Raw genomic sequence first — 24,824 nt, 5'->3', positions numbered from 1 at the left:
TGTTGACAAATAAATAAAAATATGGTGGAAATAATGATGCTTATTTCTGACAGTGATCTTTTTTTCAACTCTTTTATAGTTTCTAGCATTTCTAAAATAAGAACATAGTACATATAACTACAAGAACACATAAAAGTTAAATACAAAATAAAGAAAACAACCAAACAGACATCAGACATGCACAGTAGAAAAATCTTTATAGTAATTCAGATAATATGGGTCCAAAGAGAAGAGAAATGTAATATTGGTCTAATATATGTATAGGTATATGTGTATGTATTTATTTATAATATGTAGGTGAAAATATTGTGGTAAATAGCAAATGGCATTTTATTTAATAAAATACTTTATACACTAAGTATACGTGGAATATATAAGTAAAAATAATTGCTTCATTTCCTTCTTAGAGAAACAAAACAAGATCCAATTTCTGTAGAAATTTATATATGTTTATTTGCATTAAACTTAAAGAGACCAGAAATACTGCTCCAGAATGTACATAATTTTTCATAAAGCACCAATTACCTTAGACCTGAATGCTTGATTGAAAAAGAAAAATGACTTAATTACATAGTGACAAGGTGAATAGGGATTGTGTAGATGTGGATACATGATCAGTTAATTCCTTAAAAGACACAGAAGATTAAGGAGAAACCTCATTTACCACCAATATTATCAATTACTTGTTATCAACCAGAATCCACATGAAGAAATGGTTAAAAAGAAAAAATATTATCTGGGTTAAGAAGAAAGTCTTTGCACAGACTGGGGACAAGCCAGTTAAAGATTACTGCTAAACTTACTTGATATCCAAGACTGGCTCCTCTCAGTTTCTTAAAAGCCAAATGTAAATGAAAAGTTAGAAATATTTTTTTTCCAATAAACTTAGTTCAGTAATCATACATGACCCTTTATACTAGCTTAGTTTGATTTCTCTTTGCTGGAGGATAAATGATCTAGTCCAATCCCCTAAGCTTAAATTCAAGAAAACAGACCCAGAGAGATTAAAAGGTTTGCCAAAAATCATGGCCCGAGTTAAAAGCGCCCGAATCTAGTGCTTTCTGGGAAAAGAAATTCCAAGAATTACCTTTTCCCTACATTGCTGTCTCATGAAACTGGCTCCCCTATTTGTCATTGCAAGCCTGCCTCTCATCAGCTAGGAGCTCTGATTAACTCGGTTCATTTCTCAGGGCCTCAGTTTCTACTTCTGAACAAGACTGATGATCTCTACAGTTCCTCCAACCTGCCAGATTCTAAATGCACGGTTTTATGATGACCTGATTCACCCGAAGTTTGCTTCTTTTTTTTTTTTTTTTCTGATTTAATCCCACATTCATTTCTTATGAAAAAGCTTCCATTAATGCCCCTGTAATTAACATCAAACCCAAATGGAATGAATGGGAGATTTTCTTATGCACAGGATAAGGACCCTTAAATAAGAATGAATAATGATAATATTTCCCAGAAGACAACTATGGCAGCCCTCAAGTATGATTAACTAGACCACTCCTTGTCTCTCTTTCTCCACAGAAATAGAACAGTTCATTTGCATGTCATCTGATATAAAGAGAGATTCTAGCATATAATGGGTTATTACCATTGGGTACTTCATTAGTAAAGCTTTTCCTTATGATGTGACAGAATAGAAAAAGACAAAGTAAATTGAGATTCTTACATCTCTATTAATGACATACACATTTGAAGATTAGATTCTATCAGCTTACCCATCAATCCTAAAGAACCACACAAGTACTTAGGAAGGGTTTTATAAGTTGACCCCTTTCTAGGTAGTCCTGTTTAACAACAGGCTTTTGAGAGAAGCTGCTTTTAAAAGAAAATCCTATATGAATATTAAAGACAGCATTTCCCCCCTTCTTTTAAGAATATTCAAAGCAGATCCAGGAAGAAAACAAAAATAAATCAGCCTTTCTATCAAGCTGCTCTTGAATTTGGACATGTGGATCCTGGGGAATTATATGTTATAAATGAGGGGTTGGGCTACAAAATGCAATTAATTTAATTGCTCATAATCTCAGAGGATTTCAAAATAGGATGTGTAAGACGTATGCACAAATGGGATTTTTCCAAGGACTTTTCATGAAACATGATAATACAAAATTTAAGGAAATTATTTCTACTTTATGGAATTCCTGGTGAATAGGAAAGTGATGAGGATTATTTTGCAACTGAATAGGTCACCAGTACTGTTTTGTTACTTTGTTTCATTATAGTGGAGGCTGAGTTTTCCTTTGAGGAAAAACATAAAGCAAAGCCATACCAAAATAGAGGGTTCTACATAACTTTTAAGGTTCTCATCTGACTGCATTATCACACTGGTTTTGGTTTGCGTGTAATTCCTTAAGATCACAAGAAAGAAGTCATACACAATAATAACTGTCCAGCATGCTAAGGCAAAATCTGCAACTTCCATCTACTGGTCCTTTTCTTTCCTCAAAGGTCAACAGAATAAGTATATTCTTTCTTGGTCTTGACAGTTCTTGATGTGCTTGGTGAGAAATACCAGACCCACCAGTGTCTTTATTGCTCCTGGTTCAATAATCCCAATTCCTTCGACTCTTCCTACTTGGGACAGTCTTAAACCCTTGATCTTTTTCTTCTAAGGTACTCCTCATTTCATGGTGAATTTAAGCTGACACTCAGAACTACATACAATATTTCACCCACAGTTTTAGCAGCAAAGACTCAAGCTGGATTACATTTCTTAATCTCAACTCTTAATGCAATTTAGAGTAAGAGACTTTCAGCAGTTAGATAACGGACCCCATTCATTAGCATACATTAGGGACTCTTGATTCCCATGAACAACCACAAGCCTTTTACATTAACCTCTGCTTCCCCTTAAAAAATGCCTAGCGTTAGACTCAAAAACCATGATGGAGCAAAAATCAAAAACAGAAGGAAAATTCACAGAACTGTATATAGAACGGACCACATGTTGAATTTATGATTTCAAACAATGAATTTGAAGTAAGTCTGATTAAGAGTTTTAAATAGATCATGGACAATTCACAAAAATATGAAATCATCAATATTTAAGCAAAACATTTAAAAATGTAAAAGTTACAAAATAAATTATTCAGGGGCCTGGGTGGCACAGTCGGTTAAGTATCTGACTCTTGATTTTGGCTTAGGTCATGATCTCAGGGTTGTGCAATCAAGTTGGGCATGTAACCTGCTTGGGATTCTCTCTTTCTCACTGCTCCTACCGACCTCCCTCTCCAAAACAAACAAACAAACAAATCATTTCCTAATAAGATATTTCTTATTCATATTTTAATGTATCCCTAAGATACATTAGAATGCATCATACATTAGAATGCATCATACATTAGAATGCATCATACATTAGAATGTATCTTAAGGATAAAGTTCCTTTATTTAAACTTCTTATTTTGAGATGAAACTTGTAAAGAAAGTACAGAGGTCCTGTATACCCTTCACCTGGTTTCACCTTCAATAGTTACATCTTATATAATGACAGTTTAATACCAAGACTAGGCATTTGACATTGGTACAATGCGTGTGTAAGTGGTTCTATATAATTTTATCACACATATGCCTTTGTGTAACCACCATCACTATGAAGATATATAACACAGAGATACATCAACACAAAGATCACCCCCTTGTTCTCCTGTTATGGTCATACCCATGCCTCTATCCCTTACTCTCGACAACCCCTAATCTCTTTTCTATCACTATAATTTTGTCATTTCAAAAAGGTTATATAAGTGAAATCATATAGTATATGACCTTTTAAAATGGCCTTCTTTACTGAGCATACTGCCTCGTTCATTCTTTTTTATTGCTAAGTCATATTCTGTGGTATGGATACAGCATGCTTTGTTTAACCATTTACTTATTGAGGGACATTCTAGTTGTTCCCATTTTTTGCCATTACAAATAAATTGGCCATTAAAAACTATGTATGGGTTTTGGTGCAGATATGTTTTCATTTCTCTTAGATAAGTGCTCAGGAGTGCAACTGTATAGGAAGCATATAGTTAATGTTTTAAGAAACTTTCAACTTATTTTCCAGAGTGACTATACAGTTCTACATTCTCATCAACAATATATGAGAGATCCAGTTTCTCTGCAGTCTCACCAGAGTTAGGTAATGTCATTATTTTATTTATTTTTACTCTATTTTATTATTTATTTATTTATGTTATTTTGGCTAAAGGTATACGGTGGTATCTCATTCCACTCTTAACATGAGTCTCCTGAGGTTAGTGACATTTAACATCTTTTTTATGGGCTGATTTGCCATCCAGAGAGCCTTTTTGGTGAAATGTCTCTTCGTGTCTCATGCCCATTTTCTAATTGGATTGTTTTGAGTTAATGTTGAGTTTTAAGAGACCTTTACACATTCTAAATATGAGTCTTTTGTCAGATATATGTTAGGATATATGTTACTTATAAACATGTCCCCCCCCCAGTATATTACTTATCTCTTTATCCTCTTAACAGGATCTTTCAGAGAATAAATGTTTCTCATTTTAATGAAGTCACATTTATTTTTTTGGTCTATGTTATGGTATCATGTTTTAAGAACTCTTCACGAAGCTCTAGACACCAAAGGGTTTATCTTACCTTTTAAAGGTTTTTCTAGGTTCACACTTTATGTTTAAATCTATGACCCATATTCAATTCATTCTTTTATAATGGGTGTGGTTTGAGGGTCTTTCTCTTTTTTTTTTTTGCCTATAAATATCCAATTGCTCCAATATCACTTTTTGGAAAGACCATCTTTCCTCTTTTAACTCATTTTAAAAACAGTTATTTGAAAGCCAAAACTGACCCATGTTAATGCTACTATGTACTGAACTTGGAAACTCTCAAAGTCCGCAAACGTCTACAAGTACATATACTATAAAATAAGTGCATATGATTGTGTTAGTAACTCTCAAGAACTCTAGAAAATAGTATAAAGACATCATTGCTATTATCATACCCCATTTTCTATACACTTAGTCAAGTTATCTTTAGATATTAAATGATAGATGGCTCATCTTGCGAATTGAATTCTTAATCTCCAAGCTGCTTTGGCCTGCAAACATGTCAATAAAACGTGAACATGATGGATTTTCTTGATACTAATATTTGACAACTAGGAACTGTACAGAGAAAATCAAATTACTTGAATAAACTAATGAGCTCTCAAATGTCAATATATAACTAAATAAAAAAGAAAGAAAAGTTCACCCTTCCCGTTGTTTCTTTTCTTTAATATCCCACGATTCACAGAATTTTAACACCAAAACAAAGCTTTAGGCTTCATCTAGTCCAGCACCCTCCTTGTATGTGTAGATCAGATCATCCTGAGGGAATCCACTAAAACAAATGCTAATGATTTCCTCTATGTGCCAAATGACTTTATTCGGTTAAACGACTCAATGAGGACTCTTACCTTAGTTGTTAGCAAAGCAGACTCTAGAGGAAGGTTGCCTGAGTTCGAATCCTGACTCTTATTGCTGTCTAAGCAACTACAAGTGAGTTCTTTGGGCCTCAGATATAGCAGGGAGCAAATAACAGGGTTAGTCTGAGAACTGAATAAATCATAAGTATAAAACATTTAAAAAAGAAGCCTGGCATTTAGTAAGCAGCAGTGAAATCATTCCACTCCTTCCATAATCCTCTTGGCAGAATCAACTTCTTTCTCTGAATCCCCTCAGAATGTCAGCCCAAGGACTCACACATTTTGTATTAACATATTAACACACTATGGCAGCATGTGTCTTGCCTTGTTCTGCCTTTTTGGTGTGTTTATTTTTTTAATTTTTTTGTGTGGTTTGGTTTGGTTTTTAACTGAGGTGCTTAAAAAAAAAATGACATAAAATATAGCATCTTAACCATTTGTAAGTGTACAGTTCAGCAGCGTTCCGTAAATTCACAACCTTGTGTAATGAGTCTCCAGGGTGTTTTCATCTTACAACTTTACACAACTTTATACACGTTAAATAATAACTCTTTTCTAAGTGTCCATACCCTCAAATACCTAGCTGGGTACCTGAGAGTTGGAAAGTACCGTAGGGAAATACAGCAAACTGAATTTATACCGTTCCTCGAACCACAGATCATGGCTTAAATTTTCATCAATTCTCTTTCAGAATGCTATCTCTCCTCTTTCTAATACCAACTTAACTCATCAGCTTATCTCAACCCTCGTCCTACTGTACCTTAACTTGCCAAGATCTCTCCAGCCAGCATCCCCAGTGCTCCCACCTAGTGTACGCTGTGTTTAACAAATCTTCACACCCCACTTCCAAGTAACACTCCTCAATCGAAAACACTAAAGAGCTCCCTTAGCTCTTTGAGGAGAATAGTAAACTCCTCAGTTGGAGTCATTACCAGTCTCCACTTCCCTATTTAAATTATCTCCCTCTACTCCCCTGCATACATTCTTCAAATCAACATATATTCATTTTCTCCAAAGTAGTCCAGCACAGCCTCAGGGTTTTGCTTTTATTCTTCTCTGCAGTTTCCTAAGGCCATTTGCATTCATATTCACCCAAAAGCATTTGGAACCACTCCTACCTCCCATGGCCTGTTCTATCTCAAGGCCCTTATCTTTTTTTTTTTTTTTTTTAAGATTTTATTTATTTATTTGACAGAGAGAGAAAGAGAGACAGTGAGAGAGGGAACACAAGCTGGGGGAGTGGGAGAGGGAGAAGCAGACTTTCCCGCTGAGCAGGGAGCCTGATTGGGGATGGAGGGCAATCCCAGGACCCTGAGGTCATGACCTGAGCCAAAGGCAGAGGCTTTAACCCACTGAGCCACCCAGGCGCCCCCAGGAAGTACTTCTATACCTGGAAAAGGCCTGATTATCAGGGGGAAAAAAACCGTACAGATGATTAAAAAAAAAAAAAAAAAAAAAAAAAAAAAGAGCTCCTTCTCAGATGTTAATGTAAGCTTAATTCCCAAACCTCTATTTGCAATAGGACTCAATGGGCCAATGACAAACAGCCAATCAGACTTTTAGAACCAGCAATCCAGCTGACAACCTTGCTTGGCCTTTTGAGGATCAATTATATAACAGGCTTGGATTAATCAGGGAATGAGTGCCTACAAATGATAGATTATCTGCCAAAGAAAAATAAACATACCAAAAACAAAACAAAACAAAACAAAAAAAACAAAAAAAACAACCCTGTCGGGATTCACCCCAGATCTGGACCTACATATCTGTCACAACATCAAAGCGCCTGCCTCCCTTACAGTCCTTGCTTCATTTCCACCCAGGCGCAGGAATACCAACTTATCGATGTCTGAGCAGCCCCAGGTGGTGCTAGGGAACTTTAGAGTTCATAGAAATCACCCCAAGCAGGAACTCAAATGATTTCTTATGAAACATACACTCAATTGACAAAAATGTATAAATATCTCCTTTTTTTTTTTTTTTTAATGGTGACTGGGAATGTTGTTTTGCTTTTGAAAATCTTCTAAGGGGGAAAAAACCAATTCCAATGATACAGAGTAAAAGAATATGTCAATTTACGAATGAACCTCACCCTTTAGCAGTTAAACCACAAACTGCTATAAATTTTTATGCAAAAAGAAATTTACAGAGTTGAACAAAATTTCACCTACTGTTTTTACTTCTTACTCCTATAGAGAGCTCACCATAGATACCGACTCATGCATGAAAGAAGGGTGATCTCCTTTATAGAATTATAAAAATCTTGTGGAGGCTGCTTCAGAATAGAAAGATGTGTATTATACTTATTAGAAATGAATTCAATCTAAAAAAGAAAATTGGAGACTGGCTGTTCTCCTGAAACACAGATCTTTAGAGGAAAGTATACAAGTAAGTATACAAGTAAGTATACTTACTTGTATACAACTTGCAGCCTAAATTACATTTTCTAAGTATAATGTCCTCCTGTATGCATTTTTATTAAAATTAACTTATATTTACACACCAATCGTTTTCAAATAAATTGAAGGCTTATAGGTGCAAAACCCTCCCAAACCTTGAAGATTCCTTTTCTTAACTGTATCTAAAGGAAGTTTCTGGGGTTGAAAACAAGCACCAACCACAGCATGTTCTGTCTTGACCCACCCTATCATCACCATGAATAGTTTTAGCTGTCGCTCCATGCATAGGATTTATATGTTTGCAGAGCTCAGGACAATACTGTTTTCAGAAATAATCTCTTGAATAAAGCAGAGGACATCACGATTTTCCCTTCTTTTATGTACTTTCCCTGGAGTCAGAGTTAACTCAGGCTAATCTGAGTGAAAAGCAACTTGAGACTTGTACTAAGAAGCGTTGCATGCAGTCAATTCAATCAACAGAAACCTGATATCAAAATAGAGCATTATACATATTTAAATAGATCATAAATGCAAACATGTTCCCCAAGAGCAGCAATTTCACACTTTCACTTGTGAAGATTAAGGAAGAGATCTGTATTTGAAAGAATTTGATGGAATTTCACAAAATTAAACGGTACACACGCAGAACAGGCCAACAATACAGATATACATATGCATGTACACACACTCACCCTTCTATGATCATCTGTTTTCTAATACCAAATGTTTGCTTCATCTTTTATGTTTACTTAAAGATGTGTGTGTGTGTGTGTGTGTGTGTGTGTGTGTGTGCATGTGTGTGTATTTTTTTTTTTTTTAAGTAATCTCTATACCCAACTACCCAATGTAGGGCTTGAACTTACAAGCTAAAGATCAAGAGTTACACAGTCTACTGACTGGGTCAGCCAGATGCCCCTAGTTAAAGATATTTTAGATTAAGTCCTTGATGCCTATACATTCTGGCTTATAATACATTCAATTGAGTTTACAGATTTCTTTTAAAACAGCCTCAAACCAGGACGCCTGGGTGGCTCAGTTGGTTGGACGACTGCCTTCGGCTCAGGTCATGATCCTGGAGTCCAGGGATCGAGTCCCGCATTGGGCTCCCGGCTCCGCAGGGAGTCTGCTTATCTCTCTGACCTTCTCCTTGCTCATGCTCTCTCTCACTGTCTCTCTCTCAAATAAATAAATAAATAAAATCTTTAAAAAAAACAAAAAGCCTCAGACCAACATTGTAGAACAAAATCTACAGAATGCAAACAATATTTGATTCTCATTGTTAATTTCTTTTAAATACTATGTTAGTAGGGGTTCCTCTTGCTTTTTTTTCTTTTTTTTATTTAAAGATTCTATTTATTTATTTGAGAGAGAGAGAGAACACAAGCAAGGGAGAGAGGCAGAGGAAGATGGAGAAGCAGATTTCCCACCAAGCAGGGAGCCTGATGTGGGACTCGATCCCAAGACCCTGAGAACAGGACCTGAGCTGAAGGCAGCATCTTCAACAACTGAGGTACCCAGGTGCCTCCCCCCATTTTTTTAGTCAGGGAGGGTTACTCTTGTTTTGGATTCATGACCTATATTAATTTGCTAGGGCTGCTATAAGACAGGGTGGTTTAAACAACAGAAATTTATTTTCTCGCAGTTCTGGAGGCATAGATGTGTGAGGTCAAGGTGTTTCAGGGCTCAGTTTCTTCTGAGGTCTCCCTCCTTGGCTTGCAGACAGCCCCTTTTCACTGTGGTCTCTCAAGCTATTTCCTCTGCGTTTTGCATCCCCAGTATCTCTCTACATGTCCAAATGTCCTCTCCTTATAAGAACACTTGAATTAGGATCCACCCCAATGGCTGCATTTTAACTTACCACTCTAAAGGTTCTACCTCCAAATACAGTCACATATGGAGGAACTGAGGGCTAGGGCTTCAGAATATAAATCTGGGGGAACACAATTCACCCCATAATTTGGCCTAAGGATCTTGGACTATGAACATTTTTCAATTGCTAATCCTTCCCACCCTATCAAAAAAAGTCTCTGAACTCTCTTTAAAAATGTGTAGAAAGGCAAATAGAAGAATCATGAAAAAATCAGTTGCATCTACATTCTTTATGGTCAAAATCTATGAATATCAGTTCCAGATTGACTCACTGTCTCTTAGGTATCTAAATGGATAGGTTTGTTTGTATGTTTGTTTTAGGAAAGTCATGGTGTGGTGACTTCAAAGTTAATATAAGTTAAACAGACTATCAGCCATATGACTCAGCAATTCTATCCCTAGGTATATACCCAAGAGAACGCCCAAATGACACCATATGTCTATACAAAAATTTGCCCCGGAATGTTCATAGAAGCATTATTCATAACAAAAAGTGGAGATAATCCAAATATACATCAAAAGAGGATAGATAAAATGTGGTATATCCATTCTATAGAATATTATTCAGCATTATAAAGAAATGAAGTACAGATACATGTTTCAACAAGGATGAGCTTTGAAAACATTATACTAAGGAAAAGAAGCTAATGTTAAAGAACATACACTGTATGATTCTATTTATATGACATGTCCAGACTAGGCAAATGTATAGAGATGGAAAGTAGATTAAATGTTTGCTCAGAGCTGAGGCAGGAGGGTTTGAGAGGAATGGGGATTGACTGCTAATGGGTATAGAGTTCCCTTTAGGAGGGATGAAAATGTTCTAAAATAAATCATGGTGTGAGTTGGACAACTCTGTGAATATACTAAAATACAATGAATTGTACACTTTCAATGGTAAATTGTATGGTAAGTGATTTGTATCTCAATAAAGCAAATTTTTTACAAAAATTCTCCATGATTCAGCCTTTTTTGAAATTTATTTTGTGTCTTTAGGGGTATAAAGGTAATTTGCCTAGATAACATTCATTTACAGCCAAAATAAAAAGGATAAAAGTCACATATTTATTAACTTGGAAATATCAGGGAAACAATTTACCTCGTGTTCATTTTTAATGCCACCTGTGACCTCTATTACTAAAGTCAGTCTACTTCTGTAACCTCTCCTCCTTGTACAGATAAAACATCAATTTCATTTTGGATTTAAAGCAAACAGGATCATTATGTTTGTAGAGTGTTCCATAGCTTTGCTATTCTAGCAATCTGTGACCTATAAATAATGCAAGACCTTTTCCTTCTCTAACTGACTTTCTTGCAGCATGAGTCTTGATAGAAAGAAAGAAAGACAGAGAGAAAGAGAGAAAGAGAGAAAGAAAGAGAAAGAAAAAAGAAAGAAAGAAAAGAGAGAAAAGAAAAAAAATCACCTCACAGTCATGGAATTCAATCTATTTCTAGTTCCTCAATTACATTATGAATCACATCTGTCCTTTATTTTGTAGTTGCTTTGTAGACCACTTTTTAAATATCTTGCCATTTTATTTCTATCAAAGCACAATTAAATCACAGCTCATCTGAAAAGTTTTTGTGTTTTGCTTTAGAAGGAAAGCAAAAAAAAAAAAAAAATAGATCGGTTTCTCTGTGACCCCTGACCTTTGAACCACAACCTCCTTGCCACTAAAGCATTCAGCACCTCATTTAATCTCCCCTCTCCACACTGGTAGAGTGCTGCGAAAAGGAAACAGAAAACATAATCTGGGGACTTCATCAATTTTTCATGAATTTTCATTTAGGCCAGAACCCCCTCTTACCCTGGTCGATAGATCAAGCTGCTGTCATATATTTACCACCTGGGGCTACAGCTGCTATCTCTAGGGGCTGCCACTGACTCAGGCTGTATCACAGGCAGCCACAAAACGTGGAAGGACCCCTGTGCTCCTTCTGTTCCAAACACAGGGGGAACTGGTGTTCCAGCTGAAACCCTATCTGCACCAGCTACGCCTCTGCTCTCTTGGTGGTCTCATCAGAAAACTGCTTATTAACTTCTTCGGTGCCAGGTGTTTGCTGGGGACCCTGCAGTTCTGCTTTCAAAATAGGTGAAAACTGCTTTCACCTAAAGACCTTTCTTGAGTTCCAGTGATCTGAAAAGTACTTTCTGGATGACTTGTTTTTTGTGTGTGTGTTTTGGTGTTTTTTTTTTCAAACCAAGAGGAAGAAAGCAAATATGAGATAAAGGATTCAACACTCCATAACAAAGGTTGCTCTTGAATATTTTTTCCCTCTCCTATATTATTCTGTTACATAAAACTGAAGTTTTTATTAAAGGAAAACAAAAAAGAGAACGTGTACAGTATGGTAAAGAACAGGCTGACTTTTTTCTATACAACCTGTCAAGACGGACAGTTACCGATACAATTGCACATTTCATCTGACAGCAGAAACCAAGCCTTTTGAAATTAAAAATGAAAACCAAGGTGAAACAAGGAGAGTCCAAAAATCTCCATATTTTTCATCAATAATCATATTTCACAATAAAAGTTGTAACAAGTTTATTTGCTACTTATCCATACATTTAATCCCCTAAATACCAGAGATCAGTAATTCTCAATTGATTTTGACCCCCCCCAGGGGACATTTGTCAGTGTCCAGAGATATTTTTAGTTATCACAGCTGGGGTGGGGGGGGGGTCTTTTCGGCAGCTCCTGAGCAAAGGCCAGAGATGCAGCTAAACATCCTACAACGCAGAGCACAGCCCACAACAACCCCAAGAGGCAACAGTGCGGAGACCTGGGATCTTGCTCTAGTTGCCTCACACTCCATTCAGGGCTAGATTTTTGGGAGAGGGGCAGCATATGCCACTCTAATCCCACCACTTACTCCTTCTTCAGCTGCCATGTTCTCTTTCCACTCCTAGAGTCCATGGAGTCTTTTTTATTTAACCAAAATGTGGCATTTGCATCACAAAACACTTTTTCTTTCTTAAAATTGTTTCCTTGTTCTTCATGTCACTTCCCTCACCATGGGCCATCACTCTGATACCTCTTCCGACCCTCCTCAACCAGTACTTCTTTCCTTTGCCCACCGTTAAATATTAGGGTTCCAAGAAACAGGAGTGATCTCAGCCCTTATTAACCATTCCTGGCCCTCAGCCTGCCTGGGCAAACATGTCTACTTTATCGACTTCCACCACTTTATTCTCCATGTGGTAAAGACCTTTCTCCTCAGTTCTAGAAGGTCCCTTTTTAATGCAACATGAGATAGTTTTACCTCAATGCCTCACCGGCATGTTAAATAACACAGCCAAAGCTGACTTCACTCTCCTGTTCCTATTACAGTTATTTCTTTTAGACCTGCCATCCCTATGGGGGTAGCACTATATACCTAGTCACTCAGTGGGAAACAAAAAACAAACAAAAAATCAAACACTGGGAATCATCCATTATCCCCTAAATCCCTAAACTGACCATAAAGCGATATGGTTTATAATTTCTAAATCTGATTCAAACTATTTCCTTCTTTCAATCTTCACTGCTAGTTTCAGTTCAAAATCTAATATATACTCTTTTCATTTGACAGCTTCTTAACTCCTCTCTTACTTCAAACATCATCCCCTTAACCGGGTCTTCAATTCTCTTTCAAAGGCTCCTTTTACATAACAACAACAAAAAAAATCTACTTTTCCAACTTATGTTGCCCACCTACCTTATATCAAGCTATCTACAGTTCTCCAAATACACAGCGTGGCTAGACTTTCATTCTTTCCTTTACTGAATAAACAGTGACATGTCATGACTGAGCATTTATGCTGAGTGTTCTAAATTATGAAAGCCAAACATTGATCAAATCTATAGCTATTCTTCTATCATTTTATAAAAAAATATACTTTAGTAACAAATAATACTGAAAAAGCACAGTGCTTCCCCCCAAGTTTCCATATTAATACATTTTATGAAACACTTAAGGGAAAAGAGATGATGGATGATCTAATGTGAAAGAGATGAGTAGCATATAAATGGGTATTATTTGATCTTGTGTTGCCTCAAACGGCATGAACTGTTGACACGGCATTAGAAGAAAGAATTTTATTCACTAGCTAAATCCAATTTAGAAGCTTTCTTGTTTTCCTCTCTAGGTCAAAAGTATTTTTAGCATTTCTCAAAGGTCATTGATTTAAAAATAAAAAGTGCTACTGTCATATTACCAAGGAAAAAAATCATGGTTTAAATTTTTCCCCCTAAAACAGTTTGATTCATTATTAATGATGCAATTAGGAAAGAGAGCAATCTTCAGATTAAATAAAAATACAAGATGTATGTATGCTGGGAAGAATTTTTAAAAAGCTAAGGTTCAGGGAAAAAAGTGTTTATAGATGCCCAACAATAAAATGACTGGCCAGTTTAGGTAAACTTCAACACTGAGAAGGAAAGTTAGTTGAGAATTAAAAATAGATATCTGTTGCTGAGTAGATAAAGTAGACAAACTTAAAAAAAGTTTTGATTTAAAAATTTTAATTTTTAGATGAAATTTTAGACCAAATTTTATTTAGAATTTCATTTTCCTATTATGGCACAATTCCCTAAAACTAAAATTAGAAGAATCAGAATCTGGTCTTCAAATCCCCATTAATTTATAGCCTGAGTCTTCATCACTTAACCATCATGGGTTTCATATTATCTATAAAGTGGGAGAATAATTATATTTACTACAAAGGGATTTGGTGTGGGGGGGAATCAATGGAATTTGACATTGATATATTTCAGTATGTTTGAAAATTTCCAGGAATAAGATATTTCAGAATAAAAATAGAAGAGTTAGGAATATTGATGCTTGAGCTTTTGTGTGTGTATTTCAAATCTCACTAAACTGCATTTAATTTGACTGCTTTTTTTGAACTAAGTTATAAAAATGAAATTACCTGGTGCCTTGAGCAAAATCGCATTGCTAGCTAAGGCTCTAATGCTCCTCTCTCAAACGACTTCACAAAACAAATTTGGGTTTTAGGATTCTTCTAGTCTTTTCCTTTTGGATTTGCACATTTTAAGCATTAGAAAGTTTTAGATTTCCTGGTACAAACTATAAATCAAAAGACCAGACACTTGAGAACAAAAGCTTTCACTGAATCAGGTGAAGAAGAAACAGTCTGACTGTTTAGGAAAAGATGATTTCCCATGTAAAGTCGATAAATCGCTGAGAATCACAATACACATATACACAAGGTTGATAATTTGTGTGATTGTAGTGTGATACCATGTAGCCTGCGAGTACAAAGTACCAAGTTTAATTACCGACATGAGACAATGAGCTATTATTTAGCACTCTGCTTCCAACGATATAAATAAGACCTACGCATCTTGAAATAACTCAATTTTCTTATCTCTGAACACCTACTGGTACAACCAGAAAGTTGAAAAGTATGAGCTTTTTTTATGCCCAATTGTTGCCATCTTATTAATGATCAATTCCAGATAAAATCTTTCCACAGAGTAAATAATATCAAAAATTTATGGTACTGTTTAAATTATGACACCAAATCCTTATCTGTAAGACACCCAAAAAATCCATCATATATTTTAATTTTTTCTGAAAAAAGATGAAGTTATGAAGTTAATGTTCAAATAGATGCAAAGCACTGACACCTTGATTTACTAGTGCTATTTGGGCTATCTGATGAACAAATAAATATATTTTTTTAAATCCCAAAGGCAGGGCAAGCCCTTAACTATTGATGATTGCCAAGACTGAGCAAGGCCCTTCCATGTATGAACATTTGGTCCCCACAAAAATCAGATCTCTTCTTTTGATGAGTTTTATTGATAGAAAAAAATAACTAAACATAGTTGCTTGTTTCTATATTCTCCCCACATGCCTATGGTAATGATTCCTGAATTCAGACTGGAAGTAAAAGAGTTAATATAACCAAGGGAGTATATTCTTTTTAAAGGTGTCTGATAAAAATTAGACTTAGAAACATATATATATATATATATATATGCAATATGTAACAGTTATATATACATAGGTAACCAAAATAGGTACAATACTGAATTTATGCTCATTATTTGATCCCATGTTACATTTAAGTTTTCATTTTAACATAGCTGGCTTTAATACTTGATTATATCTTTCATCAATAATTCAAATTTTAGCAACATCACCACTTTGCTTTAACGTAAAAATATAATTTCCACCTTGCTTCAATAGAAATAAATTTATTGCAACGCCATGGCTTGACTTTATTTTGACCAGCTTTGCTTTAGAGAAGGCAAAGTAACATTATTCATGGCATGTTGGCTGTTTTCTTCTATAGGTATTAAGTACCCATGGGGACAAATCAAACCTTGCTAAAAATAAATCAAAGTAAAAGTGCGTGCTGTTTACGAGATTCATTATGTTTACTTACATGCCACTTCCAGAGATGCATTTCGACTCACTGCTTCACCGAGATAGTTCCTTGCAACACAGACGTAGCTTCCTTCATCGGGTTTGCTTCTGCGCCCATGTACAATGCGCAAGAAAAATAAGGATCCGCTGGGCAGAAGCATCCTGTGAGACCGGGGATCATCCTTGTCAGTCTCCACCCGCTCACCATCCTTGTACCACTCAATGGTGGGCGTTGGCCGGCCCTCTGCCTTACAGTTCAAAGTGGTGGGCTCTCCCTTAGAGACAATGACATCTGAAGGGTGCTCCACAATCCGCGGGGGGAAGTCTTCCTGGCGAAGACGAGATCCTACAAAACAGGACAGAATGAGGACAAGCATTAACATTTTCTTATCTAGGGCACCTGAGTGGCTCAGTTGGTTAAGCAACTGCCTTAGGCTCAGGTCACGATCCTGGAGTCCCAGGATAAAGTCCCGCATTGGGATCCCTGCTCAACATGGAGTCTGCTTCTCCCTCTGGTCCTCCCCCTTCTTGTGCTCTTTCTTTCTCAAATAAATAAATAAAATATTTTTTTAAAAAAATTTTTCTTGGGGCTCCTGGGTGGCTTCGTGGGTTAAGCCTCTGCCTTTGGCTCAGGTCATGATCTCAGGGTCCTAGGATTGAGGCCCGCATCAGGTTCTCTGCTCAGTGGGGAGCCTGCTCCCCCCTCCCCACCACTGCCTGCCTCTTTGCTTACTTGTGATCTCCCTCTCTCTCTCTCTCTCTCTCTCTCTGTTAAATAAATAAATAAATAAATAAATAAATAAATAAAATCTTTAAAAAATGTTTTTTTCTTATCTATAGCTTTTGTCTCTTAGGTTGACATTGTGAAATTAAACTCTTCAATTATTCAAAATGCACTTGTTACTATTTTTTTTTTCATTTTTCATACTTTTGTTCTTGATGCATCTCCTAAGTCATCCCAACTCCTTTGTGGAATGTGATAATAAAGCAATAAATTAATAGTTTAATCTGAATGAGTTAGGTTTAAATGTTCCATAAATTGCGGCAAGGAAAAGTAAAAGAGAGTATGACATTGTCTTTTGGGTACTAAAATGAGCAATATTAATTCATCCTCAAACAATTACTATCTACTGGGGAACAAAGCCAAATGGGCAAGTACCCAGAATACACAATGTGGTGTGTATCATACTGGCATTGTGTCATCAGACTTCATATAAAAAGAGACCCATGAACTATGCGCAAATATTCACTCCGTTTAACAGATGAGGAAGCAGGTTAGGAAATAACATTAATCGCCCAGAGAGGTAGAGGAAATAAGCAGTTGAGGCAGGATTTGAACCCAGGGACATCTGACTGAGAAATTCAAGCATAAATCATTATGTTAAAGTAAAATAAATGTTGCTTGGAGGTCCAAGAAATGCACTATAGGAAGAAAGTGGAGAAAAAACTATTTAACACTAACTAGAGTGTAATGAGGCCTTCCCTGAAAAGGCATCATTTAAGTTGAGAGGTAAAGAATAAAACTATGCAAATAAAGAGAAAAGAAATTCAAATTGAAGAAACAATCTGAGATCATGAGAGGACATGCATGATACATTTCACAATCAGGGAGGAAGTTGATATGACAGGTGGAGGTGAAAAGTGCCCTTGGCAATCCAGACAAATGGGTTTTAAACACCATGCAAAGGATTGTGATCTTCATTCTATAGGGCTAACAGATTTTGAGAGGGCAGTGATATGACTATCCGTGCATTAGAAAGGTATTTTTGGTGTGCAGTGTAAAAGATAAAGAGCCATGGAGGCAAAAGGACAGGTCAAAGTTACTTAATTATTCCAGAGAACAATAAAAAGAACCTGACTTTGAGAAATGATGCTGAAAGTAGAAAAAAAGAGAAAGATACAAGGCATAGCATAAAATAACCCTTGACAGAATTTGGTATGTCACCATATAATAAGGAAGAGTGATGGGCACCATGACTTCCTTTCCAGTGCAATGAGAGTGGAGCCATTAAAGGGTAGAAAAAATAGGAAGGGAAGGACCTGTTGGTATTTTAAGATGAAAAATCTGCATGATGTGTCATTTTGAACATTTTTAGTTTATGAGGTGTCACAGGTCGTTATTTGTGAAAGGGTCTTAGCAGCTCCTGCACATAAATCTAAAGGAGATGGTGAGAGAAATAACCATGTCTGAGGACAGAATGATAGAATAGATACAAGCTTTAACATTTTCCAACCAATCATCTAGTAGAACCACATTTCAGCTCAATAAATAGAAGTAATATTTACTCTTCAATGTTATTCCACTTTATTTTCACTATTAATTAAAAATACACATTTTTAATTTAATAAAGGGTATTTAATTATAGTGAATGAAGCTTTTCTTTTCTGCGGAAGATTAATTTTAAAGGTTGTTGAATATCATTTGTTATCTCATCAGATCCAAGAAGGAACTTAAATACATTCCGAGTGCAGAGTACCTAAAGCCAAAGAGTAATTTACAATACACAGGTCAGAATTCTTTTTTTGTTTAAGTACTAAAGAAGCCCAAAGTTTTTAAATATGAACAGGTATCCACACTGTGCATCACAACAAAGAAAGTTACACTTTGAAAGTACTGGGTCCCTAAAGCAAATCAGGACTTTAAAGAACATAAAGAGTAAGATTTATTTTTAAAAGAAATGAATAAAAAAGATCTCAAAGCACTTAAATGTGAATGGCTTATCACAGTTTGCAAATCAATAACATATTCCCAGATATAATGGTCTGGACACAGAGCCACAGAATCTGATTCTAAAATGGAACAAGAGTTTAATCTCACTTTTCATGTAACAGGCATATAGGCTATAATCACTTTGTTTAGATACCTTTCTAGTTCTTCTCTAATTTCCCACATGCATTTATCCACAGCTCCCCTATGTCAAAGTTGTTCTATTATTAAAACTAAGCAAGTCAATCATCCATGTTAGTAAAGTGCGATTTACTTTATCAAATAGTTCCCCACCTTATTAGGCAGTTGGCCCAGAGACAGCCTGCAGAGGACTTGAAATACACTAATATTTATTAATGAATATAAAATAATTGACTTATAAAAGGAAAAACAGCAGAGTATCTAAACTGCTTAGCAACAAGATCTAGCATCCAACATGTCTAGAATTTCACCCATTTATCACTACAACATATGTAAACCTATTCTAGTGTGACTCATTTGGATATTCTTTTAATAATTTTATTCCCACTGTTATAAAAACTTCAAAAGGACATCTACAATCTAAAAAAGAGGTAAAACTATCGATTAGAAGAAATTATAGGAGCAAATTTTTCAAGACCTTGACTTAAGCAAGACTCTCTTGGGCACCAAAAGCACACACAACAAATGAAATAATAAATAACTTTTGTTCATTGGATTTAAATATTTGTGCTTAAGAAAAAAAAATCAGAAGAATGAAAGCACTATTCGCAGAATCAGAAAAAAAAAATTGCAAGTCATATGTCTGAGGGCTTTTTAGATCTACAATATATAAAGAACTCTTATAACTCAATAAAAATAAAAATTACCAAATTTTAAAATAAGCAAAGGATTTGAATAAACATTTATACAAAAAGCCAGACAAATGGCCACTAAGTCAAGAAAAGATTCTTGGCATCATTAGTTACTAGGGCAATGCAAATCAAAATCTCAGTAAGATACATTTCACACCCAGAAGAATGACAATACTCAAAAAAAAAAGTAAAATAACAAGTATTTTTGTGGGGAGAGGGATGTGGAAAATTTGAGAGCCTCGAACATTGCTGATGGGAATGTAAAATGGTGCAGGTGCAACCACTTTGGAAAATATTCTGGATTTTCTTAGACATGTTTTGGAATAAACAGATGACCCAGCAATTCAATGGCTATGTACACATATTCAAGAGAAAGGAAACTGTATAGCCACACAAAAACTTGTACCTGAATGTAATGCAATGTTTGTGACAGCATTATTCATAATAACAAAAAAAGGGAAAGAACGCAAATGTCTATCAACTGATGAACAGATGAATACATGTTTCGTATCCACATAATGGAGTACTACTCTGCAATTAAAAAAAAAAACAAAAAAACAAAAAACAAAAACAAAAAACAGAAACAAAAACAAAAACACCGAAGTCCTTATACGCACTACAGCATGAAGCTTGAAAACATTATAGAAGAAGCTAATCAGAAAAGGCTGCATATTTATACCATTTATATGAAATGTCCAGAAGAGGAAAATTCAGAGAGACAGAATGTAGGTTTGTCATTATCGAGGGTGGGGGATAGGGATCGGGCGTGAAAGGATCTAGGGTATCTTTAGCAGGTGATGAAAATATTCTAAAATTGCTTATGGTGATGGTTGTACAACTCATGAAAATAATAAAACACTACTGTAGTGCACATATTAAATGGCTGAATTGTGTAGCATATGAATCATATTTCAATAAAGTCATGGGTAAGGCACTATGAATAAATTTATTATAAGGAGTAAGAATTCATGTTCACTCATATCAACAGCTAGGTTATTTTCTTCACTTATAATTCTTGGTTTTGAATATAATTAGCAGGGCAGCAATAGCCAATAGGGCAGGCATTAAATAAAGCTGAAATGTGCCACTATACAGATACATAAACAGAGACAGACATGGAGATACATCTAAATTTTAAGATGCTATTAAAAGTGAGTGGATTAATTCTGTACTCCCCTAAATCCAGACATTACACAATATAGCAGTGACCTTGAGATGGATAAGTTTTAGGTAGGTTATGAATTCTTCAGAATTGTGTAAAAACGGGCATTCTTGTGTGGGAAGAACAGGAGAGATGTGAGGGGGACCATAGCTTTCATCAAATTTGCGAAGAGATCTGGATCTTTAAAATTAGGAAGGACCACTAAACTACCAGGTACTCTGCACTACTGGGTCATGACCACATTATTTCATTAAAACAAAACAAAACAAAACAAAAACAAAGACGGGAGTTGTCAGCTAAACTCATTGGCGATTCAAAACTGACCAGTAGAGGGGGCTGTACATTACAGGAAGGACCCTGAAACTGCTTAACCAAGACTGATCTCCAAAGGCATCTGGGAACTACAGGACCCCCAGCCCAACTCCAGACCTATCCAATCAAAATCTGCATTTTAACAAGACCTACCCCTACCCCCCTCTCAGGGATGCCTACGCACATAAAGTTAGAGAAGCCACGCTCTAACCAATTTTTGTATGGCACTCAGCTAAGACTGTTTTTCCATTTTTTGTGTTGTTAGATGACAGACGAGGAGGTCTAAATGCTGGAAATATCTGCTGATATTTTATGGAAAAAGTCTGCCAATCCTGCTTTAGAGTACCTGTTTGTCACTTTCCACTAATAACTCTAGCTTTTTCATTTATATTTCTTTTGTATAGGATCATAAAAATGTAAACTCCAGATTTTAGATGGAAAAAACAAACAAAACTTTGACTGCAGTGTTAATATAGCTTATGTAGTTATTCAAGTTCCTTATATGAACAGACATGCAAAACGTAAGATTTATCTGAGAGTCTAACCTTACTTGTGGCTGATAACAAGTCTAGACATCTTCATATATCTCAATTATTAATTAGGCAACCACATAGTCAAGTTTTAATTGAAAGCATTTTATCCAACTGTCCTTATCTTAAAAAAAAAAATGGATCTTAGTCATGGAGTCTTAAAGATGAACATCCAAATTTTGATTGTTACTAACCAAGAAAGTAAGGTATAAATTAGTCAAATGACCTGTTCATAATTAAATAGCTAAAAGAAGCAGAGTTAGAACTTAGGACCTTTAATCTGATATAGGCAGGCTTTTAAAAACTGGATGTAGGAGGAAGTAAAGAATACAGACTACAACTACCTTAATTCCAAAACCCTCTTCTGTGGATGACTACAATAAAATGAATCAGACAGATGTCTCTAGACATAATATAACATCTTCCTTGTTTTTCCAAATGTGATTCTCAGCCTACCTGCATCAGAATTACCTGGGATATCTCCTTAAAAATGCGATTCTTGGTCCCCACAGTGAACTGGAAGTATCAGAAGTTACAAGAGAAAGGGGTCTAAGATGCTCACTTTTGGCAAGCTTACCAGAAGGTCATGCACTTGGGCTTGGGCTAGACCTGGTCTAGAAGGTGACGCACTTAGACCTGGCTAGAAGCAAGCATTCCACAGAAACATTCAATTAGTCAGCTACATGCAGAAGCATCTTTGAATAAGGTACTAAGCACCCAAATTTACATAACAGATTATTTCTGCTTCTCAGAGACACTCAAACAATGATTTTGGTAAAAAAAAAAAAAAAAAAAAAAAAAAACAAACAAAAAAAACCTTAAACTGAGTAGTTTATTAGCTCTTCAAATTTTAGAGGGTTGGAGAAGTATAAAATTGTGATTCATAAATATATTTAAATTTCATTTTATTTAGTCAATAACCATTCATTTTAGTGAGTGCTATAGTAACTTTTATTTTCAGAAGTGACTTCAATTTCATAGTATGATAAAAGAGGATAAAGCACATGAAAGAACACTTGCTGATTTCATTTCATGTGTTTGAAAGAAAACTGCTCTTGCCTCATTATTCCCTTGGAACTAGACCTTGTTTTTCACGCATATAATATAGTCACACCTAGTCAAGTTAAACAACACACTTAAACTTTCATGAATATTTTTTTAATTTTTTAAAAACATTTTATTTATTTCACAGACAGAGATCAAAAGCAGGCAGTGGCGGGGGGGGAGAAGCAGGATCCCCGACAAGCAGAGAGCCCGATGTGGGGCTCGATCCCAGGACCCTGGGATCATGACCTGACCCAAAGGCAGAGGCTTTAACCCACTGAGCCACCCAGGCGCCCCCTGAATTTTTTAAAGGGCAGAAGAAATTCTTCGCAAATATACTCTCGCCAATGAAATTTCTATGTAGTATCTTTTTTTTTTCCCCTAAACACACATATACTATTATAGTCCTAGTTCATAATAACTACATTTTTTTTTGCGTTGTTGTTGTTGTTGTTTTTGGTAGGTTTGTGTGTGTGCAAAAACTGCCTTTATTAAAGCACGGGGATAGGACCCTTGGGAAGGAAGAGTTGCACTGTGATCGTGAGGAGAGATTGATTATAAACTTCTGTACGGTTACATTGCAGGGAAAGAGATAAAGGAAGTCTCTGAAGAGACTTTCACAAGTTAAAAGAAGGCTTACAGGATCCTGGAGGTCTGGCTATTGTCAAGCTAAGGTTGCTTTTGGCCTCTAGCAAAGCATTAATGCTAACATTAAGAAAGTTGTGAAAATTTTCCCCAAAAAATCCTAGTAAAATTGAGCCAGCAAGATTCTCTATGATTACTCAAATTCTGAATGTGACCAGAGATACCTCCGGAAGTTTTCCCTCTAACTGCAGAGGTACATAGTACTACACGAATAAATGAAGGCTTCATGACCCATCACAATAAAGAGGCAGCATTGTGATAGGAAGAAATAATATGGGTTATTAACCACCAAATATTTATGCCTTACTTTTACCAGGTGCAAATCAGAATACAAAGGACTCAACGGTCAGTTTAGATGATGGAAAGAAACCCTACACAGACTATAGGACATGTAGTAAGCATTGTTTTATCTTATTTTTTTTCTCTTCTATAAATGGGAGTTTCTTCCCCTAGATTTCCACCTTAAAGCCCTGATCACATTAACAAGAGTTGATTTCTTTTTAGGTCTTTCTTGCATTAATATTTTTCTGCACAGTAAATTTTCACCAGGATGATATCCTTATACTAGATTTCAAAATAACTAAAGTTGTTGCTATTTTGCCAAAATAAATCCTATCAAAATTTTCTCCATGGAAAGAAATATATCTCAATGCCACTATAAATGCCATCTACACTGATTAGTGAGCTAACTAATTTGTAATGAAATTGAATTGGTCACTGCATCAATTTTAAATTTTCTATCATTTTTCCTTCAAATTTTCCTATCATTTTTTTCTTTTTTCTTTTTTCTCAAGGTGGGGGGGGGCAGAGAGAGAGAATATCAAGCAGGCTCCATGGCCAGCACAGAACCCACTGCAGGACTTGATCTTAGGACCCTGAGATCATGACCTGAGCCAAAATCAAGAGGCAGACTCTTGACTGACTGAGCCACCCAGGCACTCCACAACTTTCCTTTGAATTCTTCACCATAACTAAATTCCAGTGTACTTCCTTCACTTTTTTCCCCCCTAGAAGTTCTATATGTGATATATTGTGGTAAGAAAGTCCATATTCAGGAAACAAAAAGACTGTTTTTTTGTTTTGTTTTGTTTTAGGTTTTTTATTTTATTTATTTGACAGAGATCACAAGTTGGCAGAGAGGCAGACAGAGAGAGAGGAGGAAGCAGACCTCCTGCTGAGCAGAGAGCCCGACGTGGGGCTTGATCCCAGGACTCTGGGATCACGACCCGAGCCAAAGGCAGAGGCTTTAACCCACTGAGCCACCCAGGCACCCCACAAAAAGACTGTTTTATCCATTCGAACCTTACTGAAATTTTCTCAGGAGATCTGATTTGGCAATAACTTAAATAAACAAACTAAGAAGATTCTCATTCTTGCTGGAAGCACAGCAGTGCCATGTTAAAAATAAGTTTAAATTAGAAACTACACTAAAATTGAGACCTAGAAAAACTAATTTATTATAAAATTTCTATAGCACTTTTCAATGTCATAAAACTAAAGGGCAA

General features: G+C 35.9%; 1 protein-coding gene across 24 annotated transcripts in view; it reads right to left on the bottom strand.

Moving 5' to 3' along the window:
• Nucleotides 1-24,824, bottom strand: part of ROBO2 (roundabout guidance receptor 2) — a 1,669,704-nt gene that overhangs the window by 505,920 nt on the left and 1,138,960 nt on the right. For all 24 annotated transcript variants that reach the window (XM_032878035.1, XM_032878033.1, XM_032878031.1 and 21 more), the window contains one exon: nt 16,106-16,432. In XM_032878035.1, the coding sequence (XP_032733926.1) occupies nt 16,106-16,432 (327 nt within the window). The remainder of the gene's footprint in view (nt 1-16,105; nt 16,433-24,824) is intronic.

Source organism: Lontra canadensis, unplaced genomic scaffold (assembly GCF_010015895.1).
Source record: "Lontra canadensis isolate GAN:19392208 unplaced genomic scaffold, GSC_riverotter_1.0 scaffold62, whole genome shotgun sequence".
NCBI classification, from domain to species: Eukaryota; Metazoa; Chordata; class Mammalia; order Carnivora; family Mustelidae; genus Lontra; species Lontra canadensis.
This window is presented reverse-complemented; position numbering and strand designations above follow the sequence as displayed.